Source organism: Mus musculus, chromosome 7 (genome assembly GCF_000001635.26).
Source record: "Mus musculus strain C57BL/6J chromosome 7, GRCm38.p6 C57BL/6J".
Lineage (NCBI taxonomy): Eukaryota > Metazoa > Chordata > Mammalia > Rodentia > Muridae > Mus > Mus musculus.
The window spans coordinates 126,065,216-126,090,006 of NC_000073.6; the positions used below are offsets into that span (position 1 = coordinate 126,065,216).

The following is a 24,791-nucleotide window of genomic DNA, read 5'->3' on the forward strand; positions in this document are numbered from 1 at the left end:
GGATGGGTACCTTCCAAGTACTTCGAGGAGTCCCCAAGAAATAAGAGCCTCATCTGCTGGGCTCTAGCTGCTTAGATATGCAGCAAGACCTGCCCAGGGCTCTGGAGCCACCAGGCAAGCTGACTGACCCCGGCACCTCTTAAAAGCAACTCAGATGCAGCAGCCCCACATCTTCCCGTCCTGTGTCTTATCCTGTCACACTCTCTGCCTTCCAAGTGTTCTATAAGGACTTGATAGCAGCAAACATGTCTTGCGTGTCCTAGGGTTTGACTGCCAGACACAATCTAGACAAGGGCCTAGGAACCCCACCCCCACCCCTACCAGCCCCACGTGGATTTTTAGCCTTGTTTTATTGGTGGGTAAAATGAAGCACCATTTGGCAGAGTGACTTTCTCAAGATCACACAGGAGACTCTCTCACAGGACAGAAGAACCCCATGCCACCCACTGTTCATCCACAGTGCCTGTGGGACAAAGGTTCAGAGGCCAGGATGGGGAGGGGAGTCTGCCTCGGTCCTAGTGCAGTGCTGAGCTGATCACAGACATGGGGTGACTGGATAAATAGCTGAAGTTCTAACTTTCCTCCTGCTTCTGAGTCCTGGCCACTCTCCCACTCATCCTTTCTCTTTACTTGAGTCTATCCTTAGCAGAGGATGGAGCTCCTAGGACAAGCCTGGTGCCCTGCCTAGCCACCTCTCACACACAAACACAATGCTCATAACACAGAAGGTACGGCAGGTCTCAAGCTGCTGGGAAACTGGCCACGGTCACTTCTAGACCACACAGAGGTTTCTACAAATCCCCTAGTCACTGGGGGCAGCCAGGAAGGATCGAGGAATGGCACTGCCCTGCAGCAGCACACACACCCCACACACCCCACTCTCCACTGCACCCACACCTCCACATTGCCCTGTCCAGGTTCCAGACCAACCTGATCATCCATCACCCATCCACGCAGCATCCACCATGCCCAGGGCTGAGATTCGTGGCATTGGGGGCTGCCCTGTTGGTGCCCTGAAGGAGAGAGTAAACTTGCAGCTGGGGTGGACTGAAACATGCTGGGAACCGGAGTTGCACATCGTGAATTTCCGTTAAGACAGGACTACAGACTGCCTTGGGTGGCAGGGAGCAAGCCTTCTCCCACATTCAACCCCCAGGAGATGAGAAGGAGAGAGCATACCTGCAAGTATCAGTATGGAATGGAAACAAATCCAGAAAAGGCAGGACTCTGAAAGAAGCTAAGTCCTTGAGCCAGACTTAGAAGGAGAAAGAAATGAAGGGACGCAGGCGAGGAGGAGGAGGAGGAGAAGGAAGCCATCACCCATTTGTGAATAAAGGAGAGTTCAGAAGGTACCCCTCTCATACCCAAGGATAAGAAGTAAGCCAAAGGGAGGGTCCACACCAGTAATCTCAGGATTTAGGAGACAGGAAGGAGCCAGCCTGGGCTACATAGCCAGAGAGACCTCATCTCAAAGAAGAAAAGAGAAGAAAAAGCCAAGAAGAATAAAGAGAAGGAGGGAGGAAGGAGTCAAGCAGGCAAGCTAAACAGTAGCCTGGCATACGGGGGTGGGTGGGGTGGAGGGAGTGGGGGTGTGGGGTGGTCAACCTCCTTCTCACGCACTCACTGTGAGAAGTGCAAAGTCATTCACATTCCCTAGGGAAACACAAACCCCCAAGAAGCCTCCAGCGCTCGCTCGCTCGCTCGCTGAGATACGAACAGATTTAGCCCAGGAGAACTGCCAGGGAGGCGAAACCGGAGCCAAATGAGGAGGGAATGGGCCCGGAAAGAGCTAGAAACACACAAAGGGCAGAAAGACACACTCAGAGGAGCGAACCGCAGGCTCAGTCCTATGGAAAAACTCACTCCAGCAGTGTAGAGCTCCAGTGGCCTGAAGCTCGGAGACTTACTTCACTCCCAGAGGACAAATGTGACGAGTCAGAGCCATAGCTAGCAGAGCTGAGGGACAGGCGACAAATTAATTAATTGGTTTATTTCTATTTATTTTATTTATTTGGTATTCTTTTGCAGTGGAAGCCAGGGCCTTGCTAGGTAAGCGCTCTCCCACTGAGCCACATCCCCAGAACTAGTTTTGGTTTTGTTTTTGTTTTTTTGTTTTTCAAGACAGGGTTTCTCTGTATAGCCCTCCCTGGCTGTCCTGAAACTCACTCTGTAGACCAGGCTGGCCTGGAACTCAGAAATCGGCCTGCCTCTGCCTCCCAAGTGCTGGGATTAAAGGCGTGCGCCACCACCGCCTGGCTTAATTTTATTTTTTATCTTTCTCTCATTTGCCTGCATTTTGAGACAGGGTCTCACTTATAGACCAGGCTGGCCTCAAACTCACAGAGATATGCTTGCTTCCACCTCCAGAATGCTGGGATTTGTGGGAGGGTGGGCAGTAGATGTGTGACATTCTCCAACCTACCAGGCAAGGGTTTCCCTTTCTTTGATATGTGTTCTCTGTGCTGGAGCTGGAACTAGGACCTAGAACCTTCTCTGTCATTGGCATCACCTTGCACATCTTTAGAAAACCAAAAAGAAGCAAACGCAGAACACAACACAGGGAAAGCAAGATCCACCATCTACTAGGAGGCCTTGAAGCTGGTCTGGCATGGACACACCCTGGGCACAGGGCAGAGGAGTGGGAGGTGGTGCGGGTCTGCGATCCCAGCACTAGAGAGGCAGAGGCAGAAGGACCTCTGAGTTACAGGCCAGCCTGATCTATACAGAAAGTTCCGGGCCATCAAGGGTTACACTCAGGATGGGTAGGGGTAGAAAAGTGGGAGGTGCTTGAGGCCCAGAGATGCCAGGAGCTGAGGAAAGGGCTCTAAACTGTCTGGAATGCAAATGCCAGTGATGAAGCCAGAATAAACCCCAGCAAAACTGTGAGACAGAAAAGAAGAACTGACCTGGAAGACAGACCGGCAGTCAGTCCCATCAGTGAGTGTGTTCTAGAGGACTGGAAATGGACGAGCGTGAAGATTAAGACCTAGAGCGCCCACAGCTGCAGAAGGTGGAGGGACTTGAGCAGCAGGAAATCCAAGTTGGTAGTGGCAGCTGAATTAACGAAAGGCAGCCTGGTGGTTTCCCAAATAGTAAACATAGTTCTCTCAGAGTCCCCAAACCCACATTATTTGGTGTTTAGAACAGCGATATCTGTGTCCACCTGTTTACAGCAGAAGTGTCCATAATTATTGCCTGACCTTGGAAACAACCAAGATGTCTTCCCACGGGTGAAATAAACCATGATATGCCCAGTGAGTGAAATATTATTTAGCAGTAAATAAATAAGCTATAAAATGAAAACTATGTGGAAAGGTTGTGTTTGTGGCTGTTGGAGGGTGTGTGCTGGGTATGCCTGAAAGGAAAAGGGAAAGGAAGGGAGAGAGGAAGGGAGGAAGGGATGGAGGGACAGAAGGATAGAGGGTGGGTGAGAAGGGAAGGAGGGAAGGAGGGTGGGCAGAGGTTACATTATTGTTTAGTGATAAAAGCTAGACTGGAAAAGGCTCCAGACTCTGTGTCAACTCTGTGACACGCTGGTGACAGTGAGATCGCTGGTTGCTAGGGTTGGAAGGGAGATGGGGGAAGAGACCAAGCAATGGTCTCAGCAGGAAAAGTCAGGGCATAGAAGACTGCCTTGAGGGCTTTCCACACTCATCCAAGGCCACAGGTAACATCACCCAGCATAACAGGGTTCACTGTGGCCTGGGCGATGGCCATGTGGGCCTTTTGGGTATGGGATTCAGGCAATAGGGAGCTGAGCGTGTGTCCCTTCGGGAGGTCTCTAAACCTTCCACTCAGCTTGCTGCAAACCAAAAGCTGCTGCAGAAAGTGGAGTTTAAGTCATCAGCACAATCAGCCCTTTCCGAGCTGATCTCTGTTAAGCACCAGGACAGTTTTAAAGCCATTTGGGGCTGGAGAGGTGGCTCAGCAGTTAAGAGAATTGAAGAGATCCTGGGTTCCATTCCCAGAATCCACATGGTGGCTCACAACTGCTTGAAACTCCAGTTCCAGGGAATTCTGTGCCAGCTTGTGACCTCCTAGATCTCCCTCCCCTCCCCCTCCCCCTTCCCCTCCCCCCTCACACTCGTGGGGGCAGGGCTCTTCAAAGCAAGATATCTTGGGCTGAGGGTGTAACTCACCTGGTAGAGAGCCTACCTAAGGTGCATAAAAGCCCAGTGTTAGAGCCATGGTACTACATAAGCTGGGTGTGGTGGCACACACCTGTGATCTCACCGCTCAAAAGGTAGAGGAAGACAGATCAGGAGTTCAAGGTCATCACTCACTACCTAGAGAATTCTAGGTTACCCTGGGCTACAACACACCTTGTCTCAAAAAAAAATTTAAAAATGCATATATGCATATTTATGAAGGAAGCACACAAAAATTCAAGGAGGACTTGGGCTTTAGCTCAGTGGCAGAGCACTTGTCTAGCAAGCCCAAAGCCCTGGGTTCCATCCTCAGCTCAAAAAAACAAAAACAAAATTCAAGGAAAGAAAATATAGCTAATTTCTGCCAAGAAATAAAGTATAGGCTGATGGTCCCCAGAGTCACTTCCTTAACCCTAAGTGCCAGAACACAAGGGATGATGTCCAGCAGATGTAAGGGAGGCAGCCACATCTATCTACACTGAAGGCTGCAGAGACTCACAGTGAGCAGGAGCTGGGGGAAGCCAACCATGGTAAGGGCAAACCCCATCTGCAGCACACCTGCAGCACACCTGCAGCACACCTGCAGCACACCTGCAGCACACCTGCCCTCCATGTCTCCTCTCTGCAGCTGTTCACAACGGAGCCCCTGAGACTGTGAGCCAAGATAAATCCTCGTAAGTTGTTTTATCGGCATTTTGTCACTACCATGAAAACTGGCAGACCATCTTCTTCCACATGGGGCCTGGCACACAGCTGGTGGCCAATACACGCCCCATCATGCTGTGCATGGAAGGCCACCAATATAAAAACTGGAGCGCAGCTTCCAAAGAGGGTCTGAATCTGCCAATAGAAGCACACACAGACACAAAAGGGAGCTATGATCATTGTCACAACTAGGAACAAAACAGACTTCCAAAGTGACTGATGTTCTTCTCCTACCAGAGAAGGGATGTTTAGAAGTGTCGGCAAGAATTATAAACTGAGTTTGCATTGATATGTTTTTAAGTCATTAGTAAAGAAAACAAAACTGAGCCCATTCAGGCTGCCAAGATGGCTCAGGGGTTAAGAGCACTCGCTGCTCTTTCAGAGGACTCAAGCTCAGGTCCCAGCACCCATCTCAAGTGGTTCACAACAGCTCCAGCTCCATGGGATCTGATGCCCTCTGTTGGCCTACACAGGGACCTGCAACATTTGACTATATGGGACTAAAAGTAAAATTGATCTTTTAAAAATAGAACCCATGTAGTAAAATATTAGTAAATAAGATGTTACTGAGAATGGCGTTGTACACCGTTAGCCCCATCACTGGGGAGGAAGAAGAAAATAGATCTGTGAGTTCAAGGCCAGCATAGTCCACATAGCAAGTTCCACGCCAGCCATGGCTATGCAGTAATAAGACCCTGTCTCAAAAAAAAAAAAATTAAAGAATTATGAGCTGAAGGCATTTGACCAAAATAGAGAGGGGAGACTGGAAGGAAGTCTTGCTGAATAAACCTGATGAGTTGAGTCCAACCCCAGGAACCCATGCAAAGGTATAAGGAGAGAAACAACACCACAGAGTGGTCCTCTGACTCCCACATGTTTGCATAATACACACACATCCCATACATACACACACACCACACACATACACACACCATACACACATACATACCATACACACACACCATACACACCACAGACACACACACACACCATATAAACACCACACACACCATGCACACATGCACACATACACCATACACACCATAGATACATATACACATATACCACACACACCATACACACATACCATACACACCATAGACACACAGACACACGCACCATACATACACACATACACACCATACACACACATACACACCATACTTACAATAACAAATAAATGTTTTAATTAAAAGAAAAGTGAAACCAATGTCTTTGTGATAAAGTGTTAAGTGGTTAAGACCCTCAGTTTGTACCAAAAGAAAGCACGGTTTGCATCTGGGCCAGAGAGGAGACATGGGAACGGGGAAGCAGAGTGGAGAGGGAAATGTCAAAGATGTGACAAAGGACAGCAAGCCTCAGATATGAAAAACAGTAGTCAGAGGAGAAAGCGTTCACTGGGGAGCACAGCCATTTTATCTGGAGAAAAGATCAATTCCACAATTCCACAACGAAAATATAACTGCCATGAATTTCCTCGTGATGAATAACATACACTCAGACTCAATAAAAACCAAGCCATCCCAGAGGCAAGCAAGAACAGACAGTCTTGCTGCAGAGAAAAAGTGACCTGCTCCACCCAGTTGATGGAAGACACAAGGAGCGAAGATGGACAGACAGCAGTGCCTGTGTGTGCATGTGTGTGTGCGTAAATGTGTGGGTGTGCATGCATGCGAGTGCATGATGCATGCATGGATGTGTGTCTGTGTGTCTGTGTGTCTATGCACATATCTTCATGCATAGGCACATGTCCGGAAGCCAGAGGAAGGTGTCAAGTGTCCTCTGTCAGTCTCTGCTTTATTCCTTCAAGGCAGGACCTCTGAGCCTGAAGCCTGTGGTTTGGGTAGCCCTTGGGATGACTGTGTCCACCTTCATCAACACTAAGGTCACAGGCATATGTGGGACCACAGGCAGCTTGTCTGGATGATGCTGGGAGAGGAACTTCAGTGCTCCATAGTTCAGCACATGCTCTTTACTGCTGAACCATCTCTCAGGCCCCAGAGTCTTTACTCATACTCTGTATAGCTAGCTGCCTTAAAAGACACTTAGGGACTCCACCTGCTGTTTCAAATAAAACGTTTACCATAAACACACATATGCAAATGTATATGCAGGGACCCGTCCCGCTCACTTTTTCTATAACTCAGTCAATTAAAAATTAATGACAAAAATGTAAGCAAACAAGCAATAACAACAACAAAAATGCCCTGGGAAATTTGTAAACACTCTGCTAAATTATGCTCGGATGAAGAAGTAACAAAACGAAAATCTCGGAACTTGAGGAACCAAATTGCGGCTGTCAAAGTTGTACAAAATCATTTTCAAAGACACTGCATCTGGGAACCCATGAGACTTGGCCAAAGTGGTGCTCAGAGGCAAACTCGAAGCAGTAAAATGCAGCCATCATTTTAAACTATGCAAACAAAAATTTTGACTGGAAAATATTAACAAAACAAACCTCAGGAAGGATAGCCACAAGAAAATAAGCAGCTGCCAGAAAATGTAAGCAAACAAAGTTGAAAAATCCAAGAATTCTGGTTAGGAGAAAGGCAGGGAGAGAGATTGGGAGCTGTAGACTGTCCAGCAGAAAGCCTTCAGAGAAGGAGAAAACAGCAAATTATGAGTGCTGGGCCACGGGCTAAGGCAGCCTCCCTAGAGCCTCACGCTTCAGACACTTTTGCAAGACAAATCAGGCAAAAAGGAAAACTCATGTTTTCATGAGCTGGAAAAAAAAAGTTTATAGAAAAGCCGGTATTTTTCTCTCCACGCTAAAAGGTATTCAATACACTTGAAACCCTAGCTGAAAAAGTAAGTTCTCAAGAAAACAACTCAATAAAACGTGAGTCAGACTAGTCCAGCCGTGGGAGATTGGCCTATGGTAGTCAGGATACATCAGGGAGCTGTCAGGTAGTCAGGGGATTAGCCTATGGAAGTCAGCAGGCTTGCAATGCTCTGTGAAGGCTATGGCCAAGGGGTTGTTGCAGTTCCAGGCCAGCCTGACCTAGTGAGACTGGATTAAAAACCAACTGAGCTTCCCCACTGCAGACTCCTTCACGTCAGAATATCCCCTTAGAGTACCCAAAGCTGCCTTGATGCTTCAGACTCTACCATGTCAGAGAAACCCTGAGCAGGCTTGCAAGCCAGAGTGTCAGACTTTGGATTCATTGGGTGAAGCGGTCCAGCGCCAGGATGGACACCAGTGTCGGAGTTCCTTTGCAGATGGAAAAAGAACTGTGGTGAAACCCACCTTCCCCGCTCCTGAGGTAATCAGCAAGTTTCTGTTTGCATACTGCAGAGAAACCTGCATACCCACGGGTGTGCATATGTATGTGTGTGTGTGCAAGTGTTGGCATGGGTGCTGTGTGTATGTGTGGGTTAGGTGTAAGAATATGATTGCGCTGGGGCTGGTGAGATGGCTCAGTGGGTAAGAGCACCCGACTGCTCTTCCGAAGGTCTGAAGTTCAAATCCCAGCAACCACATGGTGGCTTACAACCATCCGTAACGAGATCTGACGCCCTCTTCTGGAGTGTCTGAAGACAGCTACAGTGTACTTACATATAATAAATAAATAAATCTTAAAAAAAAAAAAAAAAAAAACTCTAAAAAAAAAAAAGAATATGATTGCGCATGTGCAGGCCAGTATGGGGCATGTGTGTTCAGCTAAAATCGTGTGTGTTCAGGTGTGGACATGTATACAAGTAGATGCATGGTTGTGAGCATGCGTATGCACTGTGCATGCATGTAGATGTGTGTGGCTAGGTGAGAACATGGAAGTATGTGTGTGTGCATAAATAGAGGTGTGAATGAGTGTGCATGAGTATACATGTGCATGAAAGCATTGAGAGCATGATGCATAGAGATATTTATATACAGATACTCATAGGTATATGGGTGTGCTCTTGCACAAATAGGTTGTATGTGCCTGAACGTGTGTGAATGTGCTCATGTGCAAACATGTACATCTGCATGTATGGAGACATGCTTGCAAATGAGGGCAAGTTGGTATGGGGTGCATGAATGAGTTTATGTGTGCATTAGTGTGTATGTGTGCCATGCATATGTGTGTATGCATGTGCCTGTGAACACGTGGAAGTGTGTGTGTGTGGCTGCGTATGGGGAGCACGCCTATGTGTGCCTCCTCTCCTATTTATTTCTGTTTCCATCTGACTCCGTGTGCCTGTCCCTGCCATAGCCTCCCCTTTTGCTTTCCACTGGAATCTGCCTCAGCCTTGCTCTGTGTCCCTCTCAGACTCTTTCTGCATCCCGCCGCTGTGCGTCCCTGTCTCCCTCCCTTCTCTATGGCTACACTGACACTGGGAAGTTGAAACCTAAGACAGGATGCCATAGCACTCCCACCCAGAGATACCCACAAGCCGTCCACCCAGAGCTACCCACAAGCCGTCCAGCTTCGCTTCCAGAAGCCCAGCTGGGAGTCCTTACCCTGTGTCCCTGCCCCAGTTACCTTCCCCTGGCTGTGATAAACACTGTGACCAAAAGCAGCTTAGGGAGGAGAGGGGCCTAGAGATGGGAACTGAAGCAGAGGCCTTGGGAGAACACTGCTTACTGGCATGGTTTGTTCAGGCTACTTTATTATACGATCCAGCACCACCTGCCCATGGTGGCACTGCCCACAGTTGGCTAGGCCTCCCATGTAATCCATTATGCCGATAGATGGATGGATGGATGGATGGATGGATGGATGGATAGATAGATAGATAGATAGATAGATAGATAGATAGATAGATAGATAGAATAGATAGATAGATAGATAGATAGATAGATAGATAGATAGATAGATAGATAGATAGATAGATGGATGGATGGATGGATGGATGGATGGATGGATGGATGGATGGATGGATGGATGGATGGATAGATAGATAGATAGATAGATAGATAGATAGATAGATAGATATGAAAGGAAGAAAGAAATGAAGAAAAAAGGAAGGAAAAAAGAAAGGGAGGAAGAGAGAGAGAGAGAGAGAGAGAGAGAAAGGTGCTCCTTGCCTACAGGCCCGTCTGATGGAGGCACTTTCCCAATTAAAGCTCCCTCTTTGCAGCTGACACAAGCTTATGCCAAATTGACAAAAAACCCAACTAGCACATCCCCACCAGGAGCCCTGCACTCACAGCCAAGTTCCCCCAAAATGGCAAGCTTGAACAGTGTAGGCAGCCCACCTCCACATTTGGACCACATTGCCACCCACGTGTCATGGAAAGGCAGCAGGGCCGTATTAATCTCTGGACTGTTCCTAGACAGATCGTGACCTCCCATGCGGCCGGCTGACAGAAGGCAGAGAGGAAGCACAGGAAGGAAGTGACACAAAGCCTCCCTCGATGCAGTCCCGACTTCCCAGGGGAGTAAGAGAGCCAGGGCTGCCTCCGACCACCAGGAGGGAGTTATGATCAGGTCTACTTAGGGCTGGACCTGCCTCCACCAGGGTCCCCACCCAGGCACATCCTGAGACCTGAGAACCTGCCCAAGCCAAGGTCATCTCCTACCCACATGACACCCCACGCCCACTTCCTGAGGACCCCAGACCTTAGGACAGCAGGGGCTGGCCTCTGCCCTGTAGGTGCTCACTAGAGCATGTTAGGACAGAAGATGCAAACTGTCAGCTTGCTGCAGGCAGGCATGTTGGCTGGCCTTAGAGGATGGATGCCAGCAGAGGATTCAAAGCTAACCTGCTCTCCATAGCAAGTTACAGACCAGCCAAGAGTACTGAGTGAGACAATGTGTCAATAAACAATCAAAAAGCAACACAAACTATAAAAGGGTCCAGAAATCAACAAGGAGTTTCAGTGAGTGTGAAGAGACTAAGGGAGGTATGGCTGCTGAGGTTGGCTGTAGAACCACCAAGGACTGGGAAAACTATGAATAGAGGAGGGAGTACCAGCTAAAGGCCTTGCCTAAGCAAAGGCCCTGAGTCTGGAAAAAGTCTCACCTGGGAACTGTACATCATCAGTGACCAGAGGTAAGACTGAAAGAAGCAGGGGTTGAGCCAAGAGAGCATGGGTTGTACGGAATCCTGGCACTGGGCAGACAAGAATGCCAAATGCTACTGCTTGGGCAGCAGATAATCTTAACTCCAGTCTCGAGCTGGGCCTCAGAGCAGCAGTGTTGTCCTGCCGAGCTCCTTCACACAGCTCTGTCACCTGGTCACCTGACATCAATGACACACATCCCTACCGCACCCTACAGGCATTGTAGAGGCCAGACAGCAGCACCCTCAAATTTAATAAAGGGAAACAACAGCCCCTTTGGTTCCGGGGTCCCCTGGACATTTTAGGAATGGAGTGATCAGAGAGGAAGAAGGTGCAGTAACTCCCTGACACAGCAGCACAGAACAGTCTGGCCTCTTACCACACAAAGGGCTCCTAAGATGACACTAGGCCCCAATACATTCAGCAGGGTCCACTGGCAGCAGTGCAAATCTTTGTCCCACGGAGAAGAGGAGGGCAGCGAAAAGAGAAAGGAAAGCTAACTGGCGCAGACAAGCAGCTTCTGGAACAGCGAGGGATAGAGAGAAAGACAGAGCTGAGCAAGAGGTCACCGACTCAACAGAATGCTCACTCCCAAAAGGCAGGCTGTCACAGCAAGAAAGGGACCTGTATAGAGCCGGAGAGATGGCTCAGCAGTTAAGAGCACTGACTGCTCTTCCAGAGGTCCTGAGTTCAATTCCCAGCAACCACATGGTGGCTCACAACCATCTGTAATGGGATTTGAGGCTCTCTTCTGGTGTGTCTGAAGATGGCTACAGTGTATTCATATAAATAAAATTTAAAATAAATAAATCTTTAAAAAAAAAAAAACAAAGGAGCTGTGTGTGCCTGAGCAAGTGCAAAGGTCCTGTGGGAGCAGCATTTGGGTCTGAGGGAGGACTACTGAGGGAGGACTACTAAGGAAGGTGGTGTAGTAGAAAGGGAGGCCAGAATAGCCCTGGGGAGGGTTCCCAAGAGCTAACAAAGCTCCCAGCAAAATGGAAGGTATCAGCAGTGACTCAGCTTAGATCTAACAGAACCCCTTTGGCTATTGGCTGACTGGTTCCCAGGGCAGCAGCCAGTCAGCCAAGGTCATAGGACAAGATCAAGCTGAGCTGGCCATGGAAGAGTGGGAAGTGATGAGAAGCGGTGTTCTGTGGGACTTCAGGGTTAGGGCCCAAGCTCTCAAAGAACTGTCATGTACATCTGTAGTGTGGAGGAAGGGATGGATGCAAAGTCTGTCCCCAAGCCCAGGTGGCTCTGTGAACTGCCTCCATTTCCAGACACTGGGCCCTTATTAAATGACATTGCAGGACACTAAAGTTGCACATGGCCCTTGCTGCTGGCCTGTGGCTTCTGACATACAGAAAGTAGGTTTACCCACACTCTGACACCAGGTTGGGCCACAGAAAGTTATGATTACCCACACCACTGGTTAAAAACCTGGTGAATCTATCATGAGAGTGGTCCTCCTGCCCAAGTTGAGGGAACTGAGTGTCAGAGAGGGCATACTCCCACCAAAGGTCACACAGCAGGTGAGATAGGGACTAGAAGCAAGACCGACCCTATAACCTGCGGTCTTGAGAACAGTGCTCTGGCTCTCCTGCTTCCACAGCAGAAACCAAAGCCAACTAATGTTCTTTTTATACCCAAGCAAAGACAGGAGGCACGGGGAGGGGGTGTGACTTCCAAAGCCACTTAGCAAGCTGGCAGCAGGGTCTGGGCTCAAACCCAGGGCTTGTGACTCCTGGAATAGTGCTCTCCCCGGTGAGACAGGCTGGAGGAGCCCGGGGGCGTGGGGAGGCTGATTGAACTGGAGGTAGGGATTCAAGACATGAGGGAGGCAGGGTGGGATGCACTCTGGACCTCACATCCCAGTTTGGCCACTTGCTAGATATGTGACCTTGGGTAAGTCCTTGTGACCATAGCACCCACTGCAATGTGGTAAGAGGAGGCAGTGCTTGCTGAGGGCTACAATACCTTTCCAAGCTCATCTTCTCCTGTGCACTCCCAGCAAGAAGCCTGTCCAACATGATGGCCACATACTCCTGGGCTCTAGCAACCTCCCAGCCAGGTGCATTACAAGGGTCATGCCTGACTCATGCCTCCTCCAGGAAGGGAGTGTGTGTGTGCTAGCCTTGCACTGGAAAGTGTGGTCTGCCCCTGTCAGAAGCAAATTAGGTCTGGAAGAATGGATCCCAAGAACCAGAGACATCAACTAACACACATCCCACAAAGTTCTGCTGAGTACCTACTGTGTGCTGCCGTTCCAGGCTCCATATAAAGTGACAGACAGCATAGATAAGAGTCCATTCCAGAGGCTGGAGAGGTGGCCCAGTGATGCAGAGCACTAGCTGCTCTTCCCAAGGACAGGGTTTCAAGTCTCAGCAACCACATGGTGGCTCACAACTGTCTATAACTCCAGTTCCAGGAGACCTGACACCCTCTTCTGGCCTTTGTAGGCACTAGGCACTCCTGTGGTGCACAGGCATACATGCAGACAAAATACCATAGACATAAAATAAAAACAAATAAATCCCAAAAGAATTTTAAGCATCTACCCCCAAGTTCACAAGGCGCACGGCAAACAGGTGTTGTTGACAAAGGTGGATGTGAGACCAATGGTCAGAATTAGGGGGAAAGAGTGTATGCAGGGAACATAAGTTAGGGACCGTCTTTTTCAGGTGGTCGGGAGTGCCTTAGCAGACTGAAATCGTGGAAAACAGTCTTGAGTGGATCTGGGAGAAAAGCACTCAGGTAACGGAACAGCCTGTGCAAAGGCCCTGGAGACAGAGGGAGCCTGAGGTGTTAAAAGCCAGCACGGCTGGAATGTAAAGACCTGGAGTCAGCAAGAGCAGCATTCTGAGATGAAGGGTAGTGGCACCAGGCTTCAGTGGCTCTGGGCTACAGGGACTGCAGGAAGGATCTAAGAGGGGGGAGGTGTCCTTGGGCTAGATACAGTGGCTGAGGACAGAGTAGCAGAAGCGAGGCTCAGCCCCCATGAGGTCACTGAACCCCAGCCCCTCGGGTGGGGTGGGCTGCTTTCCTCTCCATCTGCAGGGTAGCAAGCAGAGGCTCTGGCCAAAGTCTCATGGTAGCAAGACGATCCATCCACCCACCATCCCACACAGGGCAAAGCGAGTCTAGAGTCAGACTATAAACCTACAGGTCCAGGGTCTCTGCTTCCACTTCTGAGCTGCCTGCAAGCTCCTACATCACTCTCAGATCACACCTCCTCCTCTCCCAGGGTCTACCCCTTTCTCTCTCTCCAATGCCACTCAGCCAGTCTTGCAGGCTCATAATGCCACAACCTTGGGCTTCCTGATACACTCCTGTCCTAGACTACACTCACACAGGGCCAAGGCTCACACATCATGTAAGCAAGCAACGGTCAGCATAAGCTCGACTTCATCACTTTGCACCCAAGACCTTGTTCCCTCTCCAGGCCTGAACCTTGCCCCCTCCCCCCAGTGCAGTCATCCCAGTTCTTCTAAATATCAAACCCAGTAAGAGATCTAATTTGCAGGAAGGGACTAGAGACCGTTTAGGGCTGCTGTTCTCTGACTGCACAAGGATGGCCATGCCTCCTCTTAGAGGGAGGAGGAGGCTCTTTAGGGTGGGGCTGGTTGACTCTGTGTCTGTCAGGATAGGCTGGAGTGTCATCTCTGGGAAAGGGGCCTTAGGAGATGCCCCCTCACAGGTACCCAGGGGTAGAGAGGCAAGAGCAGCCATGCTGAGGAGCTGGGCGGGGGTGGGGGGGAGGGGGCTGCTGATCATCCAGTGAGCCAGTGTGGATCCCGAAGCTGGAGTCCCACCAGGGTGGACCCAGCTGCACGGACAGGGGCCTAGGCCTTCCCTGGCTGCAGCAGCAGCAGCAACAGCAAGGGAGAATAGGGCAGGATTTGTTCAGGCCTTGTTGGGATGTTTTTCCCTCTTGGAGTAAAAAAAATAAAATCATCACAGAACCCAGAAGACAGGTTGTCATGGCAACAAAAGTTTGAGGCCAGGTACATCCTGACACCCTTTGGAGCTCAGTGGTGAAGGCAAGATCTGGGGGGCTGTGCACAGCAGAGAGGGAAACCCATCTAAATGGCCTTAGACCTCCCAAATTTCTCATCCGCAACTGTTTGACAAGCTCAGGGGAAGGCGATTGTGATTTTCTGGGAGGACCAAGCTGTAGCCAAGGAAAACCAGGGAAAGCAGCGCTTGGTTTTTATCCACCCAGCAGATCACACAGGAGCATCGTGACGAATGGGGCCGGGGGATGAAGGTCTCACATTGACCATAAGTGATCCTGTCTCAGGTCCCCAAACTGCATGGGTCCCCTTCTCCATCAGTCCTCTGGTTGTTCTCCAGCCACCAAGAAGACAATCCAAGCTCCCTCATCAAACTCCCCTGAGCCTAATCTGAAAAATGGGTCTTCCACAAGTGGCTGCCTGGCCCAGAGGCTAGGATGTAACAAGATTCCACAGGTGACAACTTTAGCCTGGCCTGGTGCTCAAAATGCACTGAAGCTCTCTAACATTGCTTTCAACACGTTTCTGTTAACATTAAAACAAAAACAAAAACAAAAACAAAAACAAAAACAAAAACAAAAACAAAAACAAAAAAAAACATAGCAGTCAAGCTTGGACATAAAGCTTGGGATGCTTGCTCAAAGCACGGAGCCAGGGATGGCTACAGAGCTTATGGGCAGCCGCCTTCAGACAGCTTTTGGGACAGCCAGCAGGCTCCGATGAGAGCCCAGGCACACTACAAAGGCAGGGCAGGTTGCCTCAAGCTGCCAGGGACAAGGCCCATCCAGGCACTGTAGGGTGGCATGTCCCCCAGGGCAGGGCCTCCCAGATCTCAGGAACTGCTGCCTGCAGTTGGAGGAGGACCCATGGTCATCCCTTCTCATTCTTTGGGCTGTCGTGTATGAAGGTCTATGGAGACCTGAGCCTGGAGGGGGCACATGTCTACCGTGCTCCGTGGCTGCTGTGGTGTGGGAGGATCAGGCTTGTGGAAGCAAGAAGTTTTAGACAGGAGGCTTTTAGACTATGCTGAGTGTGAGGAAGATACAGCTACATAAAGGGGGAGACGGCGCTTCCAAAGGGATCCTGCCAGAACAGTGGCTTACTACCCGAAAGCTGTGGGTTGAATCCATAGCCAGTACCACCCACCATATGGCACAGTCCCCTATCAGGCAGAGGTCCCCTGAGTGCTCCAGACTTGCTATCTTTTGGGGGTATTCACTTCAGCCCCATATGTCTGGGTGAGGGGACAGAAGTGTCGGTCTACTTTCTGAAAAGCCTGCCCCCTCCCCAGTTCTGAAAGAGACTTGTGCTAAGCCAGGATCCCTCAGCTCCAGTGCCTAAGTTGCCTGTTTTCCCGCCTGCCTCCCTTCTCTCCCTCCCTCCCACACCATCCACTCCCGCATCCACTCCTGGGAGGGCTCCAGGATACCCCGGCTAGTGGAAGGACATAAGGGTGCTCATCAGACTCCTCTATCCCCTGCTTTCTCCAGCCCTATCGTAGACGTTTAGCGCAGCTTGAGAGTAGCAGAACCGTTGGGTTCCTGGCCCCGGAGATCTGCGGTGGGAAGGGTTGCCTACAGCAAAGGTCCCCGGCCCCCACTATCACCTCCCGAGCTGAGACGGGCGGATGGGAGCAAGGAGGGGTACACGGGGAAATGACTTCAGGCCGAAGAGGGACCGCACGCACTGGAACTCGCAGCCAGGGTGCGCGCGCGGGGGACCGGGACGCGCCACCTCCCCGGTCCGGGACCAGCGGGCGCGCGTCCCCGGGGAGCCCCGCGCCAGCACTCACCCGGGCCACCGAGCTCTTCCTCACACGAGTACCAGATGCCAGTGTGGAAACGGCGCAGCTGGAAGCGCTCGTCGCCCGCCTCCCAGCTGTAGGGCGCGCCGGCCGGGCTCGCGGCGACGGGGGCGGCTGTGCTGTTGGCCGTGGCGTTGGCGCCCGAGTTGGGGCAGTTGGCGCCGCCGCCCTGGCCGCAGCCAGGCTTGGGCACCCGTTGCGTGCCCTGGCACCAGTACGTGGTGAGGAAGGCGGTGGTGGCGAAGAGCAGCGCCAGCAGGTTCAAGGCCACGGCCAGGAGCGCTCGGCCGCGGCGGCTCGTCTTCATGCCGCCCGCGCCGCCCGCAGCTCCGCGCGAAGTTGGCAGCGGTGCCCGCGTCAGCGCCCGCCCCGGGGCTCAGGTGCCTGCGGTCGGCGACGGTGTTCGCGGCGCAGGCCCATGGCCCACGGCGGGGACGCGGGGCGACGAGGACGCGGGGCGACTGGGGCCGCAGAGTGGAGCCGACCAGCGCGCCCGGAGCCCGGAGCGCGAGTGCGCTTCGGCGAGCAGCCGCGGGCGCCTGGCAGCGGCCACGGCGCAGGGACGCGCGCCCCTCCGTGGGGAGACACCTGCAGGCGGCCGGCGACACTGTTCAGCGCCCGCCCGCGCGCGGAGAGGGGGCGCGCCACGCTGGGCGCGGGCGGGGGACAGATCCGCGCGGGAGTGGAGAGGGACAAGTGAGAGATCCCAGGCAAGACGCTCCCAAAGGAGCCTCACTCAAGGCAGGAGAAGACCTCTCACCCAGACCCACACAGCCCTGCCAGATAAGTGACAAGGCAGCTTCTGTGGGTCTTTAGACTGTCAGGGGCCTCTGCAAAGGCTGCAAGACCCATCTGGAGCTTAGGAAGGGATGGGGATGCAGAGCCTCAGCGTTTGAAAGGCTTGTCCCTGCTCACCCTTGCTATCTGAGACCAATTCCTATCCACAGGCTCTCTGTCACCACACAGGAGGGCAGAGAGCTTGCAAAGAGGCAGCCTGCACAAGGAAGCGAGCATAGGATGTGACAAACAGGGCTTCTCCACCCAGGCTATCCACACCAGAGACCCAGAACATGACTCAAGAGGCCACAAAAAGAACAGCAAGTCGTGGTCGCCAAAAGGTGGTGTCCTGCAGGTCTGCGAATGCTGAATGCTTAAGACTGGCCGGGCAGGGTTGGTTAACCATCCTGACTTTGCAGTCAGTTAAATCCAGGACTCGACCAGCTGTGTGACTTTGAACAAGACACTTGCTCTCTCTGACCCTCGATTTCTGTATCTATAAAAAGGAAAGAATGTGTTCCAGAGCCAGAGGTGGGGAAGGCATCTGGCACACAGTAGGCACTCAGTAAATGCTGACACTATTAGGAATATCTGGGCCAAGGAGTTGACGAAACTCAGACCTTTTTAGCATCTCTTTCTCAAACTAGGATTGCTCATCTGTGAGCACCCCCAACCCCACCTCTGCTCTAAGATGAAGCTACACCCTTCACTCTTCCCACTGCATGGGGCACAGTGCCTGGATGCCCAGGGTGTGCAACCATTAATTGCACATTGATTGCAGGAGCTAATTTGAATTCTGCCCAAGCCAAGAATGACTCCAGCCACCCCCAGCTTGCCGAGTGGCAGGCTTTGCAGAATTCAAGGTTAACAGATTACGAATTGCCTTACTCCTGTGGGTGAGCCCCACTCACTGCCAGCTGCTGCCACTCTGCCTGGGGGCAGGAGAGACTAAAGCAATGCTGGTGTGAGGACAGCCAGGGGAGCCCTGCACTTGCTTATCAGAGCTTCTTTCTGGCCCCAAACAAGGAGTTTCTAACTATTTTCAGGAGAACTTCTGGATTGCAATGGTGCATTCGAGTATTGGTTAATGTGAATGAACGACCACAAGGAATCTGCTGCCCTCAACAGGCATGCAATATGTATCATCTGAGCCTGTCCACGTTTAAATGCAGCCCTGGGGTGTGCACTGACGTGACACTTCCTTGGCCTTGAGACTCAGTTAGTATTCATGTGGCAAGGCACGTTTCTTTCAAGCTGGGAACCCTGTTCTGGGGCGGGAAGCGGGGAGGAGTTCAAAGCAAGGAGAGCCCAGAGGAAAAGTCTCAGGGACTACTCTTCTTAAGTAACACCCAGAGGAAGCAGAGACCCGCTGTGATATCCTGTCAGGGGTACCCAACCACCTGCTCACTGAGCAGCCACTGTATGCTCAGCTCAGGAAAGAAGAGAGAACATGAGTGACATTAATAAGACCAGCACAGGCTGCCTGTGCAGGGGTGAAGGGCAGGGAGGGGTAGATGTGGGCGGAGCTTGGAGGAAGGTGTCATAGGAAGGTGCATTGGAGCAAAGCCGGGAGACACCAGGAGGCTCTCTGCCAGGGAAAGAAAGTTCCTAGCAGGGGAACCAATGGCCAATGCAAAAACCTGACACCCTGGCGGGTTGGGGGTTGGAGGGAGGGAGCACAGCCTGAACAAGGGACAGCAAGGGAACAGCAGAGGACAGATCACAGAGGTCTGAGTCATGTGGGGCCTGCAGAGGGTCTGGGCAGAGTCCAATGATCTGGAGAAGACCCACTCCAGCTGCTAAGTGAATAAAGATGGCTGCTGATCAGCTAGGGGTAGGTAAGTGACACCAGGGGTTCAGGCAGGATCATCCAAAGGCCAAGAAAGCTCTGGGTTGTTTCTGTTTGCTTGCTTGCTCTAGGCAATGAAACCCAGGGTTGGATGGGACCCAGGGTCATGTCTGCTAGGCAAGTGCTGTACCACAGAGCCGCAACCAGTCCCTCCTGGGGTGATTTGAAAGGCAGACCCAGCATGATTTGTTTAAGGCAAAATGGAACACGGAATGTAAGGAGGTTTTCAGGGGCATCTGCAAGGTCAGGGGCTCATAGAGAAAAATTCAAATTGGGATTGATTTTGTGCTTGCTGAATGTTCTACCAGAGCTGATAGTAGAGACCAGTAGGAGGAGCTACCTTTCAGGTATGCCTTCCTGAAAACCCTCTCAATGTATCAGAAAGCCCTTTGGATACCATGGATATTTTCATACCAAATAATGGCAGAGCTGCATCCAGGCAGGGTGGCACACCCTGTAACCCCAGAAGTTGAGGCAGGAGGATTATGCGTTCCGGGGAATCCTGGGCTACATAATGAACTAACAGTCGTAGCTACATTGACCTTGGTAACAGACAAGGGTTGGGTATGGTTTAAGGAACTAGGAATTTGCACCCAAGACCTTGGTACTCACTTCATCCTACTGACGCAGCCAAGGCCGGCCAATAGGCTCCTGTCCCCAGCCCTCACCTGAGCTGCCCACCTCTGCACCTGCTGCAGAAGGTTCAGCCCCGTCTCACCTCGGCTTGCCCTGCGAACACCACCGGCTTCTGCTCACATCTCTGCTCACATCTCACTGTGGTTGCGGCTCTGTGGTACAGCACATGACAACACCAAACTCCTCTGTGGTCCCTGACTCTGCACATCCATCAAGCTGTTCCCACTGGAATGGCCTTGCCACCTCATCCTGAGTGTCCTTCCTACGATTGACCTCCACTCCTGCTGCCCTAGCAACTGCTGTCGCTCCCTCTCTGACCCCCAGTGTTAGTGAATTAATCTAAACGGTGAGGTTTATCTTCAGACCTGTTTCTCTGATGGGCCTGGGGCCCTCCAGATCCCCTACACTGGCAGCTAGCGGTTCAAATCCGGCCAGAAGCATGTTTGGTTTGGCTTGGATGAAGTTAGTACCATATGCGCCAACATTTCCTCATTGGCCACATTCAAGAATCCAAGATTTGCCATAAAAACGCAGGTTCTCGGCTTCTCTTACAAGATCAATTTACCTTCCAGCACTAGGCCTGCAACTGCGTCTGGCAGAAGTTTGTTGACACCCCTGTAGAGAAGCCAGAGCGACCACAGGGTCTCTACCTTCCCAGCACTTAGGGAGCTTGCCAGGCAACAGGTGCCTTTGAGTGTGAGACTCTCTCTCTCTCTCTCTCTCTCTCTCTCTCTCTCTCTCTCTCTCTCTCGGCGGGGGGGGGGGGGCACCAAGGTTCAAAGGTCAACCTCCAGTGTCATTCCTTAGGAGTGCCCACCTTGGTTTTTGAAACAGGGTCCCTCACTAGGACCTTGGGCTTTGGCTTAGGCTAGGCTGGCTGACCATCTCTGCCTCCTGAGCCCTGAGATCCTAAGTCTGCTCTGCCACGGCTGGGTTTTTAAGTGGGTGCTGATGTTGGGCCCTCACGTTTGTGTGGCAAACACTTTCCCATCTGAGCTACCGTCCCAGCCCTGACTCCCATGTTCAAGTGCAGGACAATGACTGCCCTCGGAAGGGGACGGTGGCTGGGACAGGCTGTGTGTTCAGCTCATGAAACCTCACTGGCTGTACAGCTGGGAATTGTACATTTGTTTTACATAAAAAAAAAATTTACCAGAAAAAATAGTTGCTATTAAAAATGAAAGTGGTACTTTTCAGGAAATACAAACACGCTTTGAAGGGGCATAATCCCCAGGGGACTTGGATTTCCACACTTCCTTGGAGTCAGCTGCTGTAAGCCGCCTCCTTCTAAGCTTCCTCATTCCTAACCCTGCAGAACAGAGCCCCCAAGCCTCTAGGCTCTCCTAATTATAGCAAGTGATTAGGCAGTTGCCAATTACTGGGGAAGTTTTTAAACAATCTCACAGTGTCCAAGCCAAAAGCCTACTTCATTCCCCTGCTCAAGACACCAGCACGGCCATGCTACTTGGGCAGGGTTTTTAGAAGAGGGAGGGGCCCAGAGCTCTGTACAATTAAAGCCTTCCCTCCCAGAGGGCAGAGTCTCCTGGGAGAAAGGAACGGGCCTCATTAGACAGTGATGGGCTGGAACTCCTCCTCCGCTCCGTTGTTTGCGCTGCCCAGTGTAAAATCCAGGCCCATATACGTGAGGCAAGTGCCCTGCCCCCAGCCTCTCAGGTTATTCTTCAATGCCAGCATTGCCGGCCCTTTGAGCTCTTCAGGAAGTTTCTCTCAGTCTTTGTACTACACACTAGGGTATCCATGAACAAGACAACATAGGAAGCCAGGCTGAGTGGCATATGACTGTCATCCTGGTACTTGGGAGGCAGGTTAGTCATTAGTTCAAGATCACTCTGTGCTACATCATGAGACGTTGTCTTAAAATGCAAGACACAATGGCAAAGACAATAAAAAAGACATACTAGGGCTGCACCTTTAAGGAGCTTCAGTTCCAAGGGAAGACATTAATAAGGTGATGGCTAAGAATCCTGTAGTTACCGAAGTGACGGTGACAGGGCAGAAGAGGACAGACATCAGGGGGTGTGGGGCCTCCTGACACAGCACAGTAAACCTGGGACAAGGCAACCCATGGTCCCACTGCAGGCAAACAGTTCTGGGTGACAATCCTGCTTCCAGCACATTTGGCCAATGCACCTGGGCCATTTCTTGGACCCCTACCTACCTGCCTCAGTTTCTCATCTGCTGCAGGCACAGGGAAGATGGCAGCAGTGTGTGCTGTTTGTCACAGTGTCCCCATCCTGTCAGTCTCAACTCTCAATGGGTTCATTTTGTCTGTCTTACAAATGAGGAAAACTGAGGCTGCTCAGTGGCTTCATCCACTATCTGCACAAGCCTTTGGCAGAAGGAAGCACAGCGTGCGTACGAAGATGTGGCTGCAGTTGGGAGGGCTGCTCTCTCAGGACCTGCACAGGTTGAAGCTTTGACCCAGCGATGGCTGGGGGCAGAGGAAGAATGGCATCATGCCTGCGGCTGTTTCCTGCTCTGAGAGCAGGCAGGGTGGGTGCATGTAGGTGGCAGATGTGACAGAAGGCTCACATCCTGCTCATGCCAAGTACTGAAGCCAGCTCTGTGATGAGAGGGAGCATCGAACTCAGAACTCAGCCACGCTCAGAGAAGAGCCGGAGCCCACCATATACACACTCTAAACGGCAGCAGCAAGAGTGCTCAGGAAGCCCGGCACCCAGCAAGCTGGCGTTGCCTCAGACGTCAGGGAGGAAAGGGTGCTGATTAGCACCAACTGCATATGTTAGGCACATCATCCAAAGGATTATAACGGAAGCTTTATGGAGTTCTCCTCAAATTCCTTGCATACCCAAATATCAACCGGGGAGCAGAGGCTCAGGGAGGAGTAGAGTAAGGTCAGAGTCTAGGACCACTCTGGGTTCCTCTGACCTTCCATAGCCGACATCTGTGGTGCCTTCCGATGAGGTGAGCATTCAGGTTAAAACATATCACCACTCAAAATAAACCTTGGGGTGGCTGGCTTGGCTCCACATTTTCTGTCTTTATAGTGGTTTGTTTTATCCTAGTCATTAGGAGGGAAACTTGGGACCACTGGCGAGAAAGACAGTTTGCAGTGCCTCTGAAACAGCCCCTTCTTTCTGGGCTGGTTTCCACTCACCCCCCCCCAGCCGCCCCCCCGCCCCCCCCCCCCCGCTCTAGTTTGCTTCCCTCTGCTGCCTCCTAGAGGTCAAGAGCAGAACTTCCAGCCCTGCTCATCCACTTCCAATTAAAAAAAAAAAAAAAAAAAAAAAACTAAAAATTGCTAGGGATTGGGACCTGGAGCCAATCAAATAGAAAAGACTAGAGGCCTCCAACACCTCCAGAGATCTACAGAGGCGGCGGCATCTCCATGTTACATGCCATGAACACCACAGAAAGCATATGGGAAAGCCCAAAATGTGCTGAGAAGAAACTATACAGCAACTCATTTAAAAGGTTCATTTTCGGGCTGGAGAGATGGCCCAGTGACTTTTCTTCCAGAAGGCCTGAGTTCAATTCCTAGCAACCACATGGTGGCTCACAACCATCTGTAATGGGATCAGATGCCCTCTTTTGGCATGTCTGAATACAGCTACAATGTACTTATATACATAAAATAAATAAATAATTCTTTTTAAAAAAATGTTCATTTTCCCCCAGTGACCCTTTGGCTCTTATGTAATCATTCTGAACTTTATACTAATAGCACTTCAATTGTATATGCTCTGTTAATATTATATTTGTTTATCATATGTGTGGGGGCATGCATGTGCCACAGTGGGCCTACAGAGTCTGAGAACAGGTTTTATTTTAAGAATTGTTTACTTATTTTAGGTATATGAATACACTGTAGCTGTTTCAGACACACCAGAAGAGGGCATCAGACCCATTACAGATGGTTGTGATCCACCATGTGGTTGCTGGGAATTGAACTCAGGACCTCTGGAAGAGCAGTCAGTGCTCTAACCACTGAGCCATCTCTCCAGTCTCTAGAGAACAGCTTTTGAGTGTCTGTTCTCTTCAACTATGTGAGTCCCAACAGCTCTGTAGGGCAGTGGCTTCTGTATTTCCCTATCATCGGGGAAACTGAGGCTGAGATTCAAACTCAAGGGCAAAAGCAGAACCAGGCTTCAGCCCTGGGTGTGCGACTCTTAGCTCAGTGGCCTAGCAAGCCTTGACATGGTGGCCATGGTGGCCATCTGTCTTAACATGGTGGCCATTTGTATTAACTACTTTTCTGGTTGTTGTGACAAAAGCGACTAAGGATTTTGCACTCATCCCTGAAGTCACCGTGGCAGGAGGGTAGCAGATGATCATGTTGCAAACACGGTGGTGATGGGTGAGAGACACAGGCCGCTTCTTCTGCTAGTTTGCTCCTTTTTCTTCAGTCTGGGATCCCAGCCCATAGAACGGCACTATCTACTGCTTGATGGGTCTTCCCACCTCAGTTAACCCAGTCTGAAACTCCCCCACAGGCCTGATCCTAGGTCCTGTCACGCTGACAAACAATAGGAACCACCACATATCCTTCTGGAACCTCCCCGGGAGCTGTATGAGCAGTCAGCCTCAACCTGCCTGTTGGGATTTTTTGAACAGAAAAGGGAAGAACTTCATTCAAGGAGGGTTTCATTAAACCAAGAGAAGTCCTGACACATGGGGACAGTGTTAGGGGACCCACAACAGCTGCTTCATGCACAACAGGACAATCATATCAAGGAACAGGCTGAGGCAAGGGAGAGGACTCCATTTGAGAAGCTGGCTTGACAGAAAGATGAAGAACTCTTATTCAAAGTCCCTCTCATAGGCAAGCTGATCTAGCTTAGCCAAGGTGAGAGTGGGCGCCCTCTAGAGGAGGGATGAAGCATCGTGGACC

General features: G+C 51.0%; 1 protein-coding gene across 4 annotated transcripts in view; it reads right to left on the reverse strand.

Annotated features, from left to right (window-relative positions):
- The window catches only part of Gsg1l (GSG1-like), a 204,346-nt gene extending 186,804 nt beyond the window's left edge, over positions 1-17,542 (reverse strand). For 2 of the 4 annotated variants that reach the window (NM_001358885.1, NM_001101488.1), the window contains exon 1: positions 16,645-17,196. In NM_001358885.1, coding sequence (NP_001345814.1) covers positions 16,645-16,963 — 319 coding nt within the window. In that variant the 5' untranslated portion in view covers positions 16,964-17,196. Of the gene's footprint in view, positions 1-16,644 lie in introns of all 4 variants that reach the window. The other 2 variants (XM_030242625.1, XM_030242626.1) reach the window with 2 other exon arrangements.
- Positions 17,543-24,791: the final 7,249 nt, after the last annotated feature.